Here is a 22,021-nt window from a genome sequence, read left to right as displayed (position 1 = left end):
TATCACCAACCTTTGAAGCTTTGATTAATTCCCCAGCTGTTTACTAATGTAGGAAAGGAAGGAAGACGGGGACAGCAAGGAAGGGGGTGGAGCTTTCTGTTATCAAAAAGTACCTGGGCTTCCCTAGTGGTCCAGTGGTTAAGAATTCACCTGCCAATGCAGGCAACACAGGTTTGATCCCTAGTCCAGGAAGATTCCATATGCCATGGAGCGACTGAGCCCATGGGCCAGTACTACTGAAGCCCAAATGCCCTAGAGCCCATGCTCCGCAATAGCAGAAGCCAACACAACACGAAGCCTCTGTACCACAACTAGAGAGTAGTCCCTGCTTGCCACAGCTAGAGAAAGTCTGCATACAGCAATGAAGACCTGGCGCAGCCAATAACAAAAAATAAACAAATTTTAAAATTAAAAAAAAAAAAAAAGTACCTGCTTCCCCACAGAGTCCCTGCTGGCCAAAGCACAGAAAGAAGGTGCTGTTCCCAAGAATATAAGCCACTACAGGGCAGGCTGGTGCCTCCCTTCTCCCCCCCACAACCACACATTTTCATTAGTTTACAAGTGCTTGGTCAGACTTTAGGACTGGAGTGTTTAATAATCTATGGAGGTTGAGCCAGTCTCTAAGTCTTTGTCCTAAATTAGTGTTTCCTCAAGTGATGTTAAAAATCTACTGGGAAAGCACATTGTTACTTTTTATTTTATTTATTTTAAAATATGGATTTATTTATCTGGCTGTGTCAGGTCTTAGTTGTGGCATGCAGGATCTTAGGATGTGGCATGCGAACTCTTTGTTATGGCGTGTGGGATCTAGTTCCCTGACCAGGAATCCCACCTGGGCCCCCTGCATTGGAAGTGTGGAGTCTTAGCTACTGGACTGCCGGGGAAGTCCCCCAATATATTTTAGTATGCATGCTATTCTAGATACATGTAATGCTTTTTTTCAATGTTATATAATGCTATCCTTTGTGTTAAACTTATTTTTAATGTTTTAATAATGAAATATTTTAATCATTACATAGCCTTTTAGTGTATGAATAAACCATACTTTGTTCATGCTCTATTTTTTTAACTACACTTCAGTGAATATTTGTATACTTTTAAATTTGTGTCCAATTATTTCCTGAGAATAAATTGTTAGAAGTGGAATTTATGGGTCTGTTGGGTATCTACATGTAAACATATGTATCTATTCACATACTGCTCTCCTACACAGGAGTGTGAGACTGTCCATTCACCAAAATGTTGATCAACCATAGATGTTTTTACACTTTTAAGCCTTTGAAATTTAATGTCAAAAAAGATATCACTTCTACCTTTTTAAAAAAATATCTTTATTATTTTTCTTATTTTAAAGATATTACAAGTAATATCTTGTTATAGTAATTTCAGGCAAAACGGAAACTATTGAGAGTGAATTCTTCCCTGAGATATCATCACTATTGTTTGATACAGAATTTTTTTTATTGTTTCTTTTTCTGTTCTTTTTTAATACAGAATTTTTAATTTTATAAATGGGTTATATATTTCTTTAACTTTTTAAACTTTATGTTGGAGTATAGCTGATTAAAAATGTTATGATAGCTTCAGGTGAGCAGCAGAGGGACAAAGCCATATATATACATGTATTTATTCTCCCCCAGACTCCCCTCCCATCCAGGCTGCCATATAACATTGAGCAGTTCCCTATGCTATACAGTAGGTCCTTGTTGGTTATTCATTTTAAGTGTTTTTAAAAATTCTATTTATTTATGGCTGCTCTAGGTCTTTATTGCTGCCCATGGGCTTTCTCTAGTTGCAGCGAGCGGGAGCCACTCTTCATTGTGGTGTGCAGGCTTCTCACTGTGGTGGTTTTTCTTGGCCTCTAGGGCTAGAGCATGTGGGCTCAGTAGTTGTAGCTAGTGGGCTCCAGAGCACAGGCTTAGTAGTTGTGGTACATGGGCTTAATTGCCCTGTGACACATGGAATCTTCCTGGACCAGGGATTGAACTCGTGTCCCCTGCATTGGTAGGCAGATTCTTTACCACTGGACCACAAGGGAAGTCCCAGTTATCCATCTTAAATATAGCAGTGTGCACATGTTAATCTCAAGCTCCCTAACTCTCCTTTCCCCCATCCCTCCCCTCTGGCAACCATAAATTCATTCTCTTAAGTTTGTCAGTCTGTTTTGTAAATAAGTTCATCTATATCATTTCTCATTAGATTCTTTATATAAGGGATGTCATACTATATTTCTCCTTCTCTGTCTGACTTACTTCACTAAGTATGACACTCTCTAGGTCCATCCGTGTTGCTGCAAATGGCATTATGTAATTCTTTTTAATGACTGAGTAATAGTCCATTGTGTGTATGAAGCACACCTTCTTTATCCATTCCTCTGTCAGTGGACATTAGGTTGCTTCCGTGTCTTTGGCTATTGTACACAGCACTGCAGTGAACACTGGGGTGCGTGCATCCTTTCAGATGACTTTTTTCTCCAGATATAGGCCCAGGAATGGGATTGCAGGGTAGCTATATTTTTAGTTTTTTAAGGAGCCTCCATACAATTCTCCGTAGTCACTGTACCAATTTACATTTCCATCAACAGTGTAGAAGAGTTCCCTTCTTTCCACATAAATGGGTTATATCTTGGTTACTAACTTAGATATACTTTTTGCTAAACAACACATTTTTTTACCTTTTTTCTATATTAGCACATGCAGCTGTACTCTTTTTAGTCAATTGCATAGGAATCGATTATATTGATAAAATACTATTTTGGTATTTCTACATTTTTCCTCATAATTGTTTAATTTCCTCATAATTTATAGGAATATACATTTTTGCCTACTTGTCCATTTATTTCCTTATAACAAGTTGCATGAAATGGAGTTTTAGGGTCAAAGGATTTACATTTCTTAAAGCATTTGATATAGGTCAGAAAGGTTAACTTAGTTTTAAGTCTCATGGAAAATAAGAATGCTTATTTTTCCACATACATCCTAGGTAATATTGAGCACTCTAATTCTTTTAATGTTTATCAGTAAAGTAGGTAAGAGAGAACTCTCTTCTTTTGTGACTTGCCTACTCATATTCTTTGCCCACTTTTCTATTAGAGCGTTTGCCTTTTTCTTACTGACATAGATGAGTTATTATCATTTAAAAATGCCAGTCCTTTTCCAGTTTAATTTTTCAATATTGTTTCAGTCAGTTCAGTTCAGTCACTCAGTCGTGTCCAACTCTTAGCATTTGTTTACTTCACCTGTAAAATTTTTATTTATTTATTTTGGGTGCACTGTGCAGTAGGTGGGATCTTAGTTCGCCAACCAGGGATGGAACCTGTGTCCCCTGCAGTGGAAGAGCGAAGTCTTAACTACTCACCACCAGAGAAGTCCCCTGTCAGTTTAATGTTTTTAATTTTTTTGCAATTAAATATTTTCTTTTATGTGCTCTGGGTTTTATATCTTGCTTAGGAAGATGTTTCCTTACATAGTAATACTCTATTCTATTGATTTAGAAAATATTTGATGTTTAATCTACCTGGAATTTATTTACTGTGTTTTTATGAATGGTATGAGGTACCCAGTTGTTCTAATATCACTTATTGGACAATCTCTTTTTCCCTTACTTATTTGAAACAGTTTCTTTCTTTTTTAAAAAGATTTTACTTTTGATATGGACCATTTTAAAGCCTTTATTGAATTTGTTACAAGACTGCTTCTGTTTTCTGTTTTGGTTTTTGGCCCTGAGGCATATGAGATCCTAGCTCTCCCATCAGGGATGAACCTACACCCTCTGCATTGGAAAGCGAAGTCTTAACCACTGGACAGCCAGGGATGTCCCGTGATTCTTTCTTATATACTAAATTCTCAGATACCCATAGATCATACCCATAGAGGGAGTCCAGAGACTTCCTCTTTCATTCTATTGATCTATTAATTTTTCGTAAACTAGTAAATATTTTAATTGTTCCAGCTTTGTAGTTTGTTCTGACATCTGGTAGGGCAAAACCCTTGCATGACAGTTGGGATAAATTCACTTCCTTAAAACTTTCAATCTTCCCACTCAGGAACAGTTTATCTTTCCACTTATTCAAGCCTTCTTTTATGTTATTTTTAAAATGCCTCTGGTTTCCTTCTAGATTTTTCTACGTTTTAGAAGTTTATTCTTGGATAACTTATACGTGTTGTTTCCACATGAATAGAATCATTTCCCCAAATAGATTTTATAACTGTTTATTGCATGCCTACTGAGAAACTATTGATTTTTATGTTTATCTTGTAACCGCTAGAATAACAATTAAGTCTGTGAGAGTGTATTATTATGTGTCTATCTTCATCACAGCTCTGGCTGACCCAGTGTCCAAATATAAGAATATCTGGGCCACTTTCTTATGATTTTTCCAGTTGAATATATATTCTCTGGGTAGTTCATGTTACCATCTTTCAAAGAATAATCATCTCTTTTTAATATATGAACCTTTTGTTTCTTTTTCATGCCTTTGTGCAATGACTAGAGCTTCCAGAACAATGCTGAATAACAGTGGCGAGAGCAAGCCTTCTTAGGGGTTTTCTACTAGCTGAACAATCTGGGGCTCTCCCTGGAAAAGAAGGTCCCAGGATCCAGTAAGCTCTTTAAGAGTAGGCTATCGCCCAGGAATCGGAACCCTTACCCAAGCGCGGGTACGGCTTGGGGAGCCTAGTTAGCAGAAGCCTCGGCGGGGCAAGGAGCTGGATCCTGCCTGGGACATTCCAAATCCGGACCAACTCCCGGGTATGGGTGCCGGAGGGGCGCGGGCTCCGTTTCCAGGGTGCGGGAGGTGCTCTAATCCAACAGCCTCTGGTCTACGCAGGCTTTTGCTCTTCCGCCTGGGGACCCACCAGCCCCCATCAAGGGGTGCGCAGGGCAGGCGGGGCGGGCTCTCTGGCGCGGGGCCCTGCGCTGCTGGAATTCTGGGTGTGGCTGCGCTCTCGGCGCCGGGTGCCTGCGGGCTCCCCAGCCCTTCCCAGGGCGGACGCAGAAAATGGACTTGTGGTTCGCGGGCTGCGGCAGAGACACGCCAGGGGCAGCGGAGCGTCAGGTGAGGATGGTTGGGGAAGGCTGGACCAGGCAGGGAGGATTCGGGCAACGGCAGCGTCCCCTCCCTCCACTCAGTCGGGGTGAGAGAGGTGCGGTCTCTTCTCTTTCCCATCCCCCAGAATCTCCGTGGCCTTTCGCAGGATCCGAGGTCGGTGTGGCGCTGAGCTGGCCGGTGACCCGGGCTTCCGGCTGTGTCCGCAGCATCCTCACTTGCGTTCAGAGGCCTGTCCTCACTGTCCGTCCCTGGGATGCAGTCACCAGCGTGGGAGGGAGCGGGGAGGAGTAGACCTTTAGGTGTGGATTCAGACTCCCCACTACCGCATGGATCCTCTCCTGGTTGGTAGTTAGACTGCCTTTCAGTCCTCCTGCAGTTTGGCCTCCCAGCAAACTTCCTGCTTTCCCATTCCTTTTTGAAGCCCTCCTTTGGCATCCACCACAACCTACACACTTGGTTTTTTTCTGCCTCTTGGGCCACCTCCTCTTCCTCTCCTTGGGGCATTCCTCTTCCTCCTCCACACAGACTTCTTCTTTTTAAAAATACTTAGTTTTATTTGTTTGGCTGTGCTTAGGTCTTAGTTGCCACACTTGGGATCTTGATACTCATTCAACATGCGGGATATTTAGGTGCAGCTTGGGAACTCTGAGTAGTGGCAGGTGGGATCGAGTTCCCCATCCAGGGATGAAACCTAGGCCCCCTGCCCTGGGAGTGTCCACTGGACACTTAGCCACTGGACCACTAGGGAAACCCCTTCCACCCAGTCTTTAAGGGTTGTAGTTCTTGAGGTCCCAGACTACTCTCCTCTCCAACCCCCATCCTTCTCGTGGAGAAATAACTCACACACCATAAAATTCATCCTTTCAAAATGTGCCATTCAGTAACTTTTACTGTATTCACAAAGTTGTGTAACCATGATCACTGTGTAATTCCAGAACAGTTTAATCATCCTCACAAATAAACCCTATGTGCCTTAGTCATTTCCCATTTCCCCTTCCCTCCAACAGGCAACTACTGATCTACTTTCTGTCTCTGGGGATCTGCCACTTCTGGACATTCCCCATACATGGAGTCATAATAATATGTGGTCTTTTGCAACTGGCCTTTCACTTAGCATAAAGTTTTAAGTTCCATCATGTTGCAGTATACATCAGTACTTCATTCCTTTGTATGATTGAATTATGTTCCACTGTATGGATATACCACATTTTGCTGATCCATTTATCAGCTGGGTGTTTGGGTTTCCATTTTTTGGCTTTAATAGTAATGGTAATGTAATAGTCATAATAATAATAATAATAATGGTAATAATGATCATAAAACTATGAGCATCCCTTTTTTGAAGACTTTAAAATTGTAGTATAGTTGATTTGCAATGTTGTTAATTTCTGCTGTACAGTGAAGTGATTCAGTTATATACATATATACATTCTTCTAATACTCTTTTCCATTATGGCTTATTATAGGATATTGAATATAGTTCCCTGTGTTATACAGTAGGACTTTTTTGTTTATTTATCCTATATATAATAGCTTGCATCTGCTAATCCTGAACTCCCAATCCATCCCTCTCCCACCTGCCTTCCTTCTTAGTGATCACAGTTCTGTTTTTTTCTGTGAGTCTGTTTTGTAGATAAGTTCCTTTGTGTCTTACTTTAGATTCCATATATAAATGATATCATATGGTATTTGTCTTTCTGTTTCTGACTTACTTCATTTAGTATGATAATCTCTAGGTCCATCCATGTTTCTGCCAATGGCATTATTTCATTCTTTTTATGGCTGAGTAATATTCCATTGTGTATATATACCACATCTTTATCCATTCACCTGTTGATGGACATTTAGGTTGTTTTCATGCTGTGGCTATTACAAATAGTGCTGCTATGAACACAGGGTTGCATGTGTCTTTTTGAATTGTAGTTTTGTCTGGATATATGCCCAGGAGTGGTATTGCTGGGTTATATGGGAATTCTGTTTTTAGTTTTGAGGAATCCCTGTACTGTTTTCCATAGTGGCTGCACCAATTTACATTCCTTCCAACAGGGTAGGAAGGTTCCCTTTGCATTCTTGTACAAGATTTTGTGTGCATATATATTTTCAATTTTGGAGGGTATGTACCTAGAAGTAGAATTGCTGGGTCATATAGTAAATGTTTAACCATTTGAAGAATCACCAAACTGTTTTCCAAAGCAATTGCACCATTTTACAATCCCAGAAGCAATGTATGAGGGTTCCAGTTTCTCCTCATCATCACCAACACCTGGTATAAATAACAGCCTCCTGGGGATGTAAAGTAGTATTGCATTGTGGTTTTGATTTGTATTTCCTTGATGACTAATGAGGTTGAACATCTTTTTGTGTACTTAATGGTCATTTGATATCTTCTTTGGAAAAATGTTTATGTAAATATTTGCCCATTTTTAGTTGGATTATTTGTCTTTTTATTGTTCAGTTTTAAGAGTTCTTTTTAAAAATTTTAATTGTGGATTAAAAAACACATAACATAAAATTTACCATCTTAACCATTTCTAAGTTCATTTGTACAGTTCAATAGTGTTAAATATATGTATTCATATTGTTGTACAACTAGTTTCCAGAACTTTTTCACCTTGCAAAACTGAAACTCTACATCCATTAAATAACTCTCCACCCACCCCCACACTCAGCCTCTGGCAACCACCATTCTGCTTTCTGTTTTAATGAATCTGACTACTCTAGGTCCTTCATATAAGTGGAGTCATAAAGCATTTGTATTTTTGTGATTGGCTCTTTTTCACTTAGTATAATACCTACAAGGTTGTAAGAGTTTTTTAATATATTCTAGATATAGTCCCTTATCCAATCTCTGATTTACAACTGTTTTCTCTCATCCTATGAGTCACCTTTTCACTTTTTCAATGATATCATTAGCAGTACAAAGGTTTCTAATTTCGATGTAGTTCAACTTATCTATTCTTCTGCTGTTTCTTGTGCTTTGGGTGTCATATCTTAAGAGTTTGAGAGTCAGGAGCAAAGAGAACATCTGTGCTCTGCTCCTTGTGTCCAGCTCTTTGTGAAGTTATGGACGGTTACCTGCTGCCCATGGTTTTCCAGGCAAGAATACTGGAGCGGGTTGCCATTTCCTACTCCAGGGGATCTTCCTGACCCAGGGACTAAACCCACGTCTCTTGTGTCTCCTGAGCAGCAGGCGAGTATCTTACAAGACTGTTGCCTAGTCAGAGATTTACACCCATGATTTCTTCTAAGAGTTTTAGCACTGACATTAAAAAAAAAAGTATTTATTTATTCGGCTGCATTGAGTCTTAGTTGTGGCACGAAGGATCTTTCTTTGTGGTGCACGGACTGTTTATTTGTGGCACATGGGCTCTGGAGCATGAGAGTTCAGTAGTTGGGACGTGCTGGCTTACCTGCTCCACAGCATGTGGGATCTTAATTCCCCAACCAGGGATTGAATCTGCATCTCTTGCATTGCAAGGCAGAATCTTTTTTTTTTTTAATTTAATAATTGTATTTATTTATTTAGTTTTGGCTGTGCTGGATCTTTGTTGCTGTGTGGGCTTTTCTCTAGTTGCAGTGCGCAGGCCTCTCATTGTGGTGGCCTCTCTTGTTGCAGAGCACAGGCTCTAGGGCACTGGGGCTTCACTAGTTGCAACTCATGGGCTCAATAGTTGTGGCTTCTGGGCTCTACAGCACAGACTAAACAGGTGAGTTAGTCACTCAATAGTTTGTAGGAGGGAGGCAGAGTGGCCGGGCTTAGTTGCTCCATGGCATGTAGGATCTTCCTGGATCCTGCGTTGGCATGCGGATTCTTTACCACTGAGCCACCTGGGAAGCCCCTGCAAGGTGGTTTCTCAACCACTGGACCACCAGGAAAGTCCCAGCTCTGACATTTTTGAGTTAGTTTTTGTACATGCTGTGAGATAGGGATCCAACTTACTTCTCTGGCCTGTGAATATCCAGTTGTTCCTGCACCATTTGTTGAAAAGTCTGCTCTCTCCCCCACTGTACTGGTCTTGGCACCCTTGTCCATAGCTTCTCTTCTTTAGGGAAGAAGAAGGTTCCCTGAGGGATCTCCCTAGCTCCTGTACCCACTCATGGGCCAATAACTCAGGAATTTCTCCCTTCAGCCTGGAGCTTTCTTCTGAGCTCCTCACTCATATATAACGTGACATCTCTACTTAAATGCTTCTCACATATCTTTAAGGCTGAACTCATGATTGTTTCCCCTGCTTTGTCTCAGCAAAATAGAGCAGTATCCTACTTGCTTAAGCCAGAAATCTCAAATCATATTTGACACATTTTTCCTTACACCCCACATCCAATTGCTCACCAAGTCCAGATTGGTTCTACTTAGAGATATATGTGTTGTGAATCCATCCCTCAACCTTCATCACCACAACTGCCACTGAGTTTGAGACATCATCTTGCTGCTGGAATATAATCTCCTAACTGGTCTGTCTCCATGGAAAATTCTAAATATATATAAAAGAGGAGACTGGGACTTGCCTGGTGGTGCAGTGGATAGGAATCTGCCTGCCAATGCAGGGTTCAATCCCTGGTCCAGGAAGATCTCACAAGCTGCAGGGCAACTAAGCTCCTGAACCACAACTACTGAGCCCATGCTCTAGAGCCCATGAGTCACAGCTACTGAAGCCCACGTGCCTAAAGCCCGTGCTACGCAACAAGAGAAGCTACCACAATGAGAAGTCCGTGCACTGTCAGGAAGAGTAGCTCCTGCTCTCCGCACCTAGAGAAAGCCCTTGCTAAGTAACAAAGACCCAGTGCAGCCAAAAATAAAAAAAATATATGAATTAAAAAAAAAAAAGGATCACAGCCACTCTCTGGGTATCTCTGGGTATCAAAAAAAAAAAAAAAAAGAGGAGGAGAGTTGTAGGATGGACCCCTCCTCCATCCTAGGCTCCTGCCAACTTCTCCTGGGATCTGGGTTCTTCTGACCACGGGTGACCACCCGTCACCACCAACTAAAATAACTACCAACATAAGGTTGTCCCCATTTCATCAATACTCATCCTCTACTCCCCCGTCCCACACCGTTTTGTATTTGAAACAAATCTATGTCTTAGGGTGATCTATGAACATGTCCACATATGCCAGTTCAAACAGATGCTGCTCCATATTCTTAACATACGAAATTGATAGTGTCTTTTCCCTTTTAAATCCCTTCATTGGTTCCCCCTAGCTTTTAAGAGAATGACAAAAACCCTTACTGGGGCCCATTGGGCCCTGCATGATCTACCCTGCCTACCTCTCCAGCCCCATTGCTCATTTCTTCACTGCTCACCTCTACCTTCCAGACACAAAGGCTCTGTTTATGTTTCTCCTACATGCTATACACATCTGGCCTCAGGGCTTTTGCATATCATAAACCCTCTAAACAGTGGTCCCCTACCTTTTTGGCACCAGGGACCAGCTTCATGGAAGACAATTTTTCCACAGATGGGTAGGGGGGAATGGGTGGTTTCAAGATGATTCAAGCAGATTACAGTTATTGTGCACTTTATTTCAAATTATTATTACATCAGCTCTGCCTCGGATCATCATCAGATGCCGGAGGTAGGGAATCCCTGCTCTACCATGACCCCTCCCCAATACCCTCCAACCCTCCTCCCCTGCCAGCGCTTTGGTCTGACTAGCATCCATTGACTATCAGGGCAAATGCTGCTGCTGTGTTTTCAGGGAAGTCTTCCCTCTCTCTGCAGTTGATTCAGGGCTCCTTGATTGAGGTGCTCTCAGACACTGTGCTTTGCCATCATAGTACACATTACACAGTTATAATTATGTATTGATCTCTATAAATATTTGTTTCACGTCTGCCTCTCCCACCAAGCATTTTGGGGGTAGTCGTTTGCCTCATGCCTCTTCGTGCACACAGCACTTACACAGAGCTAAGTGAATCCAGGCATTCAGTTGGAGTTTAGAGGAGGGAGGCAGAGTGGCCGGCAGCCTCTGAGGGCTATGCTGTTGCCAGCCTCTCCTGGGGTTGGGGTTCTTCTGACCACAGAGAGCCAGTGGCCAGCTGCTGCTCACCGAATCCTGGGCTCGGCTTTGTCATTCCCTCAGACAACATTTGCTTTCTCTCCTGGCTGGAGACTTTCTTGCCCCTTTGTTGAGGGGTAACTGAGGCCCAGAAGGAGACAGTGGCTTCCCCAAGGCTGTGAGAGGTTCTTTCAGGCCTGCCTCCCTGTCTTCCTGTCCCCACGCCCAGGGTCTTTCAGGACCCTGAGACCTCTCAAGACCCCCAGGGCTCTGAGAAGAGCTGAGTGGGTTCCCAAAGCTAGTGCGATTCTGAGATGTGTGTCCCAGAGTGCACCGTATGGGATCCATGGATGGACAGAGTTGACTTGTTCCGGGAGCAGCCACCCCTCCTGGCAGCCTGGAGCATCTGAGGCTGTCTGTGGGCCCTCCACTCAGCGGGCCCAGCGGAGGGTGGCCCCCAGGAGCACAGGAGTGCTCTGTTTCTTAATGAATGCAAGTCTGTGTTTGGACCTGAATGACCAGCTTCTAGTCTGGAAACAGCCAGGCCCCAAGTGGCCTGCCAAGAAAAAGTGGTCTGTGACCAGGTCCAGGGGTGCCAGCTCACCCTGATTCTGCTCCAGCAGTGGGCACAGCGGGACAGGGCCAGCGACAGGCGGGTCACTCTGCAGGACCAGCTCCCTGCTCCATCATAGCCTGGGCTTTGTAGGAAATCCTGGATGTCTCCTGGAGCAAAGATTCCGGGTTTCACCTGGCAGTCACCAACAGTCTCCCTGGTGACTGTTCTCAGTCTGCAAGTCTTTGCGCTCTGGTCAGGAAGGGGGCCAATTGTTGGCCTCAGACCTCTGGTAGGGGGAGAAGAGAGGACGGGATCCTGAGTATGGCTGGGTCTGAGCTCTGGGAGCACCTCTGAGCTCGAAGGGGTGGGAGACTGTCCGTGGGTGCCGCCCCAGGTGTGAAGAGGGCCTTCCCGCAGCCGCTGTCATCAGGAAAAAGATTCAGTCCCACAGGACATGTATGAAGCTTTGTGGGTACAGTGGGGGGCCTGGTGGTGCCTCCATCTCTACTTCCCATGGGGTGCCCACCTTGGCATCCTTCAAGGGGCAGGGTGGGATGAGGGAGGTGGGGCGGGGTGCCGGCAAGGGTGGGAGGCTCAGTGGGCAAGGCTGGGAGAACCCACCCCTTGACCAGGGCTGGGCCGTGACCTCTCTCAGATCCTCACAGGAACCCTGACCGTCAGCAGGGAGAGGGGACTCTCCCCTCTTTACAGAGGAGGAAGCAGACTCAGAGGAGGGGCTTGGGGGTCAGGGAGGAGGGAGCCAGAGGCAAACTTGAGCGGTTGCTTTCACTCCAGGTTCTTAGGTTTGCATCCCGAGCCCCCACTGATGCTAAAGAAACTACACAGAGGGGTTTCCTACGGGAAGCATTTGTCTATTGAGTCAACAGTTACTGAGCACTTACTGTATGCCTGGAGTTGTGCGAGGCCCTGGGGTGAGACAGGAAGTGGGGAGGCCAGCCACAGAAACAGGCAAGGCGGCAAGGGAGCTCTCTGAGCAGACATGGGGTGGGCACGAGGAGGGAGTGGTCTGCGCTCCTGGAGGCACAGGCTGGCCAGGCTTCGGCGGGGAGAGGTGCTGAGGGATGGCAGCGAGGGGGTTTCCACCTGAGGCAGGAGCAGCTTAGCTGGATGGGGGTCCTGGCAGGGCTGGCGGGTGCGGCTCATTAGCACTGCTCCCAGGGGCAGGGGAGGCATCAACCTGAGCACTTTTCCCCCGAATTCTGTCCCCAAGAGGAGCAGGCCAGCCTGGTGTGCTGAGAGAGCCCAGTCCTGGGCGGGAGGTCAGGGGGCAGGGAAAACGAGTGGGGCCCTTAACCAGGCCTGGTCCAGTCCACCAAACAGCTTGACTACTGAAAGAAGATGGGACCCGCCTAGCTTTTGGCCCTCCCAGCTCCCACTCGATGGGAGGACCCAGGGTTTCTGAGATCCTGGGAGGTAGGAGTTCTTGTTAGCACCAGAGCTCAAAGGGGTTCTTGTTCAGGCTGAATCCAGCTGCCCCACGAGGGTGGGGCCAGCCCACATCTCCTGAGCAACTAGCTCTCCCCGTTTGTTTGGTTCTTGGGAGTCAGGAAAATAAAATCTGGTGGAGGGGTCTGATCTAAGGAACCCTACTTCCCAGTGGGGCTCCTGCATGGTCATCTCAGCTCAGTAGAGTCGCTCTCTGCCTCCCTGAGTCCCCCATTACTGGTCCTATGAGGAGAGTGGGGGTCTGGCCCTGCAGCAGGAAAAACTCGAGGAAAGGACAGAATTTGGGGCCCCCAAGCCCTCCAAGCAGTGTGTGCACTTTTCAGCCAGACTGAAGTTTGAATTCCAGCTCCACTACTCTCCAGGTATGTGGTCAAGAGCAAGGAGCTTTACCTCTCTGGGTCTCAGTTTCCTCATCTGTGTAATGGGGATGATGCCATCTCCCTTGTGTGACTAGAGTTGGCCTGAGATTAGGGGAAATCACGAGCCAGATTCCTTCACCTCCTTCTCCCTGAGGGCTCCCTCGTTAACAGGGCCAGACTTGATCTGAACATTTCTCAGAGTTCTCTTCCCTCTCCTGGCCCTGAAGGCTCATTGCGAGTATGGTACCCCCAGCTGTGGGTATCAGACCTCTATGGAGTCCTGGCCCTGCGCTGCCAGTGAACCCAGCTGAGCTTCCCTCCTCCACCCGTGGGTGAAGTGTAAGTTCTACCACCTGCCCCCATTGTGTCTTTTGTGTCTTAAAGGGCATCGTATATCTGTCCTCGTCGTGTGTGGTCTTTGGGCAAACCAGGTGTGGGGGATTTTAGTCTTGGCTGCAAAGGCCCGGGCCCTGGAAGCAGAACTGAAAGTTAAGGAGCAGACCCTCTTTGCTGTCTCCCAGATGGAGGGCTTGGCCCACGGGCCACCTGCTTCTTTCTCTCTTTTAAAAGAAATGTTTATTTGGCTGCACTAGGTCCTAACATTGAACTCTTAGTTGTGGCACTGTGGAATCTTAGTTCCCTGACCAGGGATCGAACCCAGGTCCCCCTAGCATTGTAAGGGCGGCATCTTAGCCACTGGACCACCAGGGAAGGGACCGCCAGGGAAGGCTCCACCTGCTTCTCTGTCTACTCTCTCCCTCATTCTAGACCCAGTCTCCAGGTGCACCCAGTGACTCTGGCCGACCACACCTGCAGCTCTCTCCTGCTGGCTCACTGCCTCTGGCCGCCCTCTCCACCTCCCGCATCTCCCAGTTAGGATTCATCAGAAAGAGAACCTGACGGGCCAGCTCAGTTTTCCATTCTAAAGAGGCTGCTGGTCGGCTTTCGGGTGTCTTTGCTCAGGTCTGGGACACACCTGTGGCTCTGTTGGCCATGGCCAGTGTCCTCTGTACAAACGGGGCAGTCTTGGGAAGCCGGGTCTCTGATCCTCCACGTCCCCTGTTATTTTGAAACAGCTGCAGGTTGTAAAGGAAAACTAAGCATATTCCTGGCCCAGGGGTTCTCAGAAAGCTCCTGGGAAGGAGGATTTGTGACTATGCTTCGTGCCTGCCGCACCCTGAGTCCTTTGCTAGTGTTGCTGAGCAGGACAGTTGGATTGGCACCCAGCATGTGGCCCCCAATTCAGAGCCCCATCCCTTACATTCAGTGTGGAGTTCACTTATGGGATTCCCTCCCCCTGCCTTTAAAAAAGAAATTTATTTACTTAGCTGCATTGGGTCTTAGTTGCGGCACATGGAATCTAGTTCCCTGACCAGGGATCAAACCCAGGCCCCCCTGCGTTGGGAGCGTGGAATCTTAGCCACTGGACCACCGGGGAAGTCTTACCTTTTCTTGTGGGTGGAAAGGGTGAAACTGTTGTTGTCTTGCATATGGACATAAGAAAATTATTAGAAAATAAGTGCAGTGCAGCTTCTGTGTGAGAAATAATAGAGTGGTTTTTTGCAAAAGGAGATTGCCTTTCATCTTCCAGTTTCAGTGTTTTGATTGAACCTGACTCTGAGCTCAACTGATGAGCCTGACTCCGTCCACATGGTCCCAGTTTCCCTTGGATAGAGGTCTTGTTAACCAGTTTCTGGGTGGTATGTGGGGACAGTGGCCCCGAGAGAAAGCTGGGGAGGCTCTTGGGAAGGACACAGCGTAGTTCAGGCTGGCCCTGCCACATGGGAAGGCAGGTATTACTTCCTTGGCACCATGCAGTAAATGAACTCTGCGACCTTCACAGATGAAAGAAATCTCTATTAACAGTGTGATTCCCTGTCTTGCCAAGGATGTTCCTGGAACCTCTGGAGGGCTGGGTGGAGGCACAGGAGGGTCAGGGCCCCGGGTGCAGAGCCCAGGCAGGAGGATTAGCCATGGAGACCAGGAAGTCTGCGTCTCCCTCTGAACCACAAAGAAAGAAGGGCTTTAAAATCACCTGAGAGCTTTTAAAAGTCTGAAGTTGAAACTCATGACCCGGCAATTCCAATCCTAAGTGTTTACCCATAGAATGAATACTTGTGTCTCCCAGACACGTGCTGGAATGTTTGTAGCAATGGTTTTGTAACAGGGGAAAACTGGAAACTCAACAGCAAAATGCCCTTCAACAGTAAAATCAATCAATCAATTGCAATATGTCCATATAATGGAATTCTAAAGATTGGTGAAAATGCACAGTTTGCAACCACACGCAGCACCGTGGATGAATCTCACAAGTGTGTTGCTGAGTAAAAGAAGAACATGTATCATATGATTCCATCCATAGAAAGTCCCTGAAGACGCAGAGACAATCCGTGCTGCTGGAATCAGGCTGGTGGTTATCACTGACCCAAGGTGGCGGGTAGGGGCAGTAGGACTGGAAGAAGCAGGAGGGGCTTTGAGGGGGTGGGTTTTCAGGTTTGATCCGTTGGCGAAATACATTGCACTCTACACTTATTTATGTGCACTCTTTAATATGTAAATGAAATGTCAGTAACAAGTTAAAAAGGTCTAGTTACCTAAATGCTATCCTAAATCAGAGATTCTGATTTAATTGATCTGAGAACAGGGCTCAGGCATCATTTTTGTTTGGTTGGTCTTTTAAAAAAGCTCTAGAGGTAATTCTAGTGTGTCCCCAGCAGAGTTAACAGAATGGTCTCTTTTCTCTGTGAAGTAAGTAAGTAAGCTGTGTGTGGAGAGGTAGAGCCGGGGGAGTTTGGAGGTGCCCTAACGTCCAGGCCACGGAGCCCCAGTGGCTGATGTTCCTCCCAGGATAGGTCTGTCCCTCAGTGGCTCTATCCGTGGTCTGTGGCTTTGCATTCTCAGGGGCTGCTGCTGTGCTTTCTGTTTGGAAGAGGTCTCTCCTTGGACCAGCCGGGGCCCAGCATCCTGGCTGCTTGCAGGAGAGGGTGGAGCTGTCCTTGGCCTTGAGAAGAGCTGATAGGACCCACAGGATGCTCTAGCATCTCAGATGTCCACTAGGAGACAACTCGGGAGAGTGTGTGGGCACCCCCCCCCCCGGGGGAGGAGATGCCCAAGGGGACCCTCCCGTGACCATGAAGTCCTAGCTGGTTCACACTGTCAGGCCTGGCCAAGTTTTCCACTTCTGCATCAGCCACAGGCACTGCTGTTGCCCGAGGCTTGAGGAGCCTTGGCGGGAGGTTAGCCCAGTGGTTAGGGAAGGTTGTGGGCGGGGGCTGGGCAAGCCAAGGGACGGTTGCCAGTGAGGCAACTGTGAGGGCAGGAGTGGCCCAGCCTGTGCTTTCCCCCACATACCCCATCCCATGCTTCTGAGCCACTTTATCCTTTTCTGTATGCCTTCTGCCTCCCACCTGAGCTCCTCTTTGATTATTCAGCCAGCAAGGTTTAAGTGCCTGGTGCTGCTGGGCTGGGCTGACTGTTTGCTCCATAGGCTGGGGCTCCTGGAGGGAAGGGCCCATCTGTGGGTGGCCCCCATCAGCTCCTGTCTACCACCCCTCCCCTTACTGCTGGGCACCCATCATTCTCTGGGCCTCCTTCACTCATTTTATAAAAAATCATTTATTTATTTGGCTGCACCGGGTCTTAGTTGAGGCATGCAGGATCTAGTTCCCTGACTAGGGATCAAACTTGGGCCCCCTGCATTGTGAGCTCAGAGTCTTAGCCACTGGGTCACAGGGGAAGTCCCTCCTTCACACTTACTGTCTGGCTTTTTTTTTCCTCCCTTTCTCCGTCTTGAAGTGTCAACATGTCTCTTTTTCGGTCTCTCCTTCACACCCATTCCTTTAGTAAACATTGGGTGCCTACTGTGTGCTGGGGGTACAGAGATGTAGAAGACACACGCCTGGTGGGGCTCAGGTGTCTAAACAGACAAGCACTGGGGTGGTAAGTGCAGGAGCAGCAGCATGAAAAAGGGAGCAAGGGGCCCCAGAGGAGGGATGCCCAGCTCTGCTGGGGGGAAAGCTGGGAAGGCTTCACAGAGGAGGTGATATCTGAGCTGAACCAAGAAGGATGATGGGGAATTCTCCAGGTAGATAACATGGCAGGAAGTCCCAGGAAGAGCAAACATGCAGGGTGAAGGGGTGCCACTGAGTTGTACGGGTGAGGCTGGGAAGGAGGCAGGAAGGCCAGGAGGAGTCAGGAGGTGGGGAAGGGGGTGGTTGGCAGGCTCAGATCTGGGCTGCAGACGGCTCGGTTGGCAGCGTGGATGTGGGAGAGGGCCAGGTGTGCAGGGCAGGGCAGGGGGCGGGTGTCATTAGGAAGCTGATGCCAGCATCCAGGAGAGAGATGATGGCGGCCTGGGCTTGCCTGGTGCCACAGGAGGGGGGACAGCAGACGGCATCGCAGCTCTCGGGGCCCTGGGGGTTGACGGGGTGTGGGGTGGGTTGAATAGTCTGGCTTGGGGAACTGTGGAGGATGGGGCCTTTCAAGGGGAAGCAGATTTGAGGACATGATATTGAATTCACTTTGATGGATCCATCTAGATGGCAGGCTCTGCCATTCAGGAGGGGTGAGGTGTCACAGTTGGGGACTTAGACTGGGGAGTGTCTGCCTGGTGCAGATATTTTGAGCCTGGGGGAGCAGAGTGTGTGTGGCAGGTGTCCCTTGAGACTTTGTCCCTGGGGTCTGTGGGGAGCAGCAAGGCTCTGCATCTCCGGGTCCCCTTTGCACTGCCTCTGTCTCCCTCTCTTAACCTCCTCTCTGTGTCTCCCCTTTCCTGATGGGCCTGGCTCCCCTCCTGACATCTCTGAGTGCTAGCTGCCCATCCCCTCCCTCTCAGCAGCTCTCTTGGCCTGGGCAGGTTCATACCAGGCTCATGGGGTGATAAGCTCAGCAAGTATTTGTGGAAGGGATGGGCAGGTAGCCTGAGTTTTTCGGGCATGAGGCCCAAGGGTGGGGCAAGCACAGCTGTATCCCCCAGATCAGCATCTTGCCTTCCCATCAGGCTCAGCAGGGTGAGAGGGCCTCATCTGAGGAATTTTCAAGTCTTTGCAACTCCCTCTGCTTTTTGTTTTGTTTTGTTTTGTTCTCAAGCTTTTATTCTAGCTGTTTTCCTCAGGTGCTTGGTGTTTTTTTTCTTTTTAGCTGCATGGCATGTGGGCTTTTGGTTCCCTGACCTGGGATCCAACGCATGTCCCCTGCATTGGAAGGCGATTCTTAACCACTGGACCACCAGGGAAGTCCCTATAACCCCCTTTAATGTCCAAAATACTGAGCCCCCCCGCCCCGCTCCACCCTCCTCATGACAGTAATGGCATATTTTGTAGCTTTGATTGAAAAAAATAGATATGGATTTGAAGACCCCTGATGTTAACTCCACAGTCTGCATGTAGAGGTGGGATGGGAGTGCCCAGGCAGGAGGTGTCGGTCACAGCCCAGAGAGCAAGAGCAACTTGGTTGAGTAATTCTCTATGGGAACAGAGGCTGCCAGCAGGGTTGGGGGACCCAGGCTGGCTCCCCACTCTCCAGCTTCCTGCTCTTGCCATCTCTCTCCTCTGGATCAGAGCCCTGTTGCTCCTTGCCTGGACCCTGCCTGACTGGTTCTGTTGGTGAATTCTTGCTGACCATTGCCCCAGACCTAGCTTTTCATTGGACTTTGATCCCATCTCTTTATTTCTACTCATCTAAACAAATACTATGGGAAAGAAGATGAATTAGTAGAGAGTCTGATTTGAAGATGATTTTAAAACCAGTGCATTTCAGCCATATCCAGGGTCTCTGAATCAACAGCATTATCAGGATGACCAGGAGGAGCTGGTTTTAATTGATGGATATGAAGGATTGGCTTTTGACCACCATGATAGTCACATGAAAAGAGGTTACTTTTAAACATATTTGAGATGTTTTCCCCTGTTTTCTTTCTGTCCTTTTCTTTTTAAAAAAATTTTTGGCAGCACTATACTAAATGTTGGCCCACTATAAGCATGTGGGATCTTAGTTCCCTGACCAGGGATGGAGTCCATGTGCCCTGCATCAGGAGTGTGGTCTTAACCCGTGAACCACCAGCGACGTCCCTCTTTCCATTCCTATCACAACAGCCTTCTTTTGTTATTCTCATGGCCCTTCTCCCTCCAGCTTCTGTTCTTGATCTCGCTTACACTGTCTACACATGTCACACATGTGAGCTGCACACTGGTGTTGCCCTAGGTTCAGAGACTGTGGTGATGGCGGAAGTGTTCTGGAGCCCCTGGAGATGGGCAGTTAGAGCTCACCCACAAGTGTCTGAGAGGAGCCTGAGGTTCGGGGCAGTGAGAGCCTGCAGCAGGGCTCATCACTAGGCTGGGGAAGGGCCCAGGGAAGGCGCCCCTTCCTGAGGTCTTTGAACCTAAGGATGAGTTAGTTAGTTTAGAATCCATGCAAAGGCTTGATTGTCCATGCAGGGTTAGGTGAGGAAGCCAAGCAGGACTGCAGTCCCACCCAGTTGGTGAGGCTCAGCTTCCTTTTCTCTGGGAATCCGGCTGTAACTTTGACTCTGTGCGTCATCTGAGCCCCTGCAGCCCTGACAACTTGAATCATACTTTCTAGTACATGAGGGACAGGCTTCCTGCCTCTGAAACCATGGCCCAGCTCCTCCTCCTTCCTCTTGGGGTCCTGTTTTATGCTCAGTTGTCCGGGCCGGAATGTGTTCCTTAGAGTGGAGCCCACATCTTTCTTCTCTTCTCTGGAGGCCCAGAGGGCTCCTGGGCTGCAGGTTCAAGCTCGTTTGACTTATGTACACTTGCCTCGGGGGCCTCTCCTATCGAAGCACTCAAAGCAAGAAAGGAAAAGAGAGATGAAAGGAAGGGCTGGAATCTGCCATACAAAAATTAAACACAAATATAGCAGCAATACCATAGACAGAGCTAAAAGGCAAATAGGGGAAATATTTGCAAAAATGATAAACTAAGGATGAATCTTCTCAACAAAGAAGGTAGACAAATCAATAAGAAAGACATGAAGATACTTATAGACACTTCACAGATGAAATCCCAGTGGTCAAAATGTATTTGGCAAAAAATGTTGAACCTATCAGTAAGCAGAAATAGAAATGAAAATAATATATTTTAACTTATCAACTTTGCAAGGTGAGAAAAAGATACTAGCCAATGTAGGGCCTGGATGTAGGGCAGTGGGCACCCTCATATAGTGCTGAAGGCTGTTCTCATCATCAGTATAGCATCTGGAAGGCATTTTGGAACTGGGTCTAAAAGATCCTTAGAGATGCTCATTCTCCATCCACTAATTTTACTTCTGAGAATCTATCTAAGGACCGAATAGTGACATGGGGAATGTCTCATGAAATCATGTTAAGCAACAAAACCAGGGCATACAAGTTATGTGATATATAATCCCACTCACACAAATTATATATTTATGAATAAATATTTTCTTTGTGTGATTTGAGGGAGAATTTTTTTTATTTTTGGCCCTGCCCTATAGTGTGTAGGATCTTAGTTCCTCCTTCAAAGTGAAAGTACAGAGTCCTAACCACTGGACCACCAGGGAATTCCCGGGAATTTCTTTCTTATGGGTGATTCTTAAGAACTGTTTTTATTTATGTATTTGTGGCTGTGTCGGGTCTCAGTTGTGGTATTTGGGCTCTTTCATTGTGGCACGCAGGCTTAGTTTCCCTTCTGCATGTGGGATCTTAGTTCCCTGACCAACTGGTATCCCTTGCATTGGAAGGCAGATTCTTAACCACTGGACTACCAGGGAAGTCCCTTATGCGTGATTTTTGATCATCGTACTTTATATATTTTATATTTCTTGTATTTTCTGTAATAAGCTTAAAAAGCTGAAGGTTTGGAGGGGCACCTCTGTGAAATGTGTAGTGATGGACCCAAATAAATCCAGAAGTTAGCTTTAGGAGCACGCATGCATGCTCAGTTGTGTCCGACTCTTTGCGACTCCATGGGCTGTAGCCCACCAGGATCCTCTGTCCGTGGGATTTTCCAGACAAGAATACTGGAATGGGTTGCCGTTTTCTCTTCCAGGGGGTCTTCCCAACCCAGGGATGAACCCATGTCTCCTGAGTCTCCTGCATTGTGGGCAGATTCTTTACTGCCGAGCCACCTGGGAAGCCCTAGCTTTAGGAGTCAAGGGGTCAAATCACTAGCACAACCTGTCACTTTGCAAGATTAGGAAATACCTGATATGTGCACCAAAATTCTCCATACGGTTGAGGACAGAGGTCACCAGCCCACATGGTTGGCCCGTTTGGTGGGTGAGAGCTCCTTGGTCCTTGCTATGCGGCACTGGTACAGCCTGCCCCTCGGCGGGCCTCTCAGCTTCCTGTCTGCACAATGGTAGGGTGGGAGGGGGTCAGGTTAATAACCTGGAAGGGTCTTGGCAGATCTCGGCTGAGGCGATAACTCTGTTCTTGAAGAGAGCTTTGACGTCATCTGGTTACGCAGCTGAGAGGGAGGGAGTGCCGGGATCTGCAGGTTCCAGCTCCTTGCCTGCTGAGAGACGAGCGCACAGACCCCGCTACTATTCACGGCCAGCACGTTGCCCTCCTTGGCCACCCTCTCTTCCCATCACCCCTGGGCTCACTCA

The 22,021-nt window shown here is 47.1% G+C and overlaps 1 protein-coding gene across 7 annotated transcripts in view; it reads left to right on the top strand.

Moving 5' to 3' along the window:
* GRAMD2A (GRAM domain containing 2A) overlaps positions 1–22,021 on the top strand; it is a 34,141-nt gene that overhangs the window by 2,293 nt on the left and 9,827 nt on the right. For 3 of the 7 annotated variants that reach the window (XM_043470976.1, XM_043470973.1, XM_043470974.1), the window contains exon 1: positions 4,735–5,056. The exons of 3 other annotated variants lie outside the window; for them this stretch is intronic. In XM_043470976.1, the coding sequence (XP_043326911.1) occupies positions 4,752–5,056 (305 nt within the window). In that variant the 5' untranslated portion in view covers positions 4,735–4,751. Of the gene's footprint in view, positions 1–4,734; positions 5,057–13,159; positions 13,436–22,021 lie in introns of those variants that run through there. One more of the 7 variants, XM_043470978.1, reaches the window with a different exon arrangement.

This window comes from Cervus canadensis, chromosome 6 (genome assembly GCF_019320065.1).
Source record: "Cervus canadensis isolate Bull #8, Minnesota chromosome 6, ASM1932006v1, whole genome shotgun sequence".
In the NCBI taxonomy this organism is placed as follows: Eukaryota; Metazoa; Chordata; class Mammalia; order Artiodactyla; family Cervidae; genus Cervus; species Cervus canadensis.
This window is presented reverse-complemented; position numbering and strand designations above follow the sequence as displayed.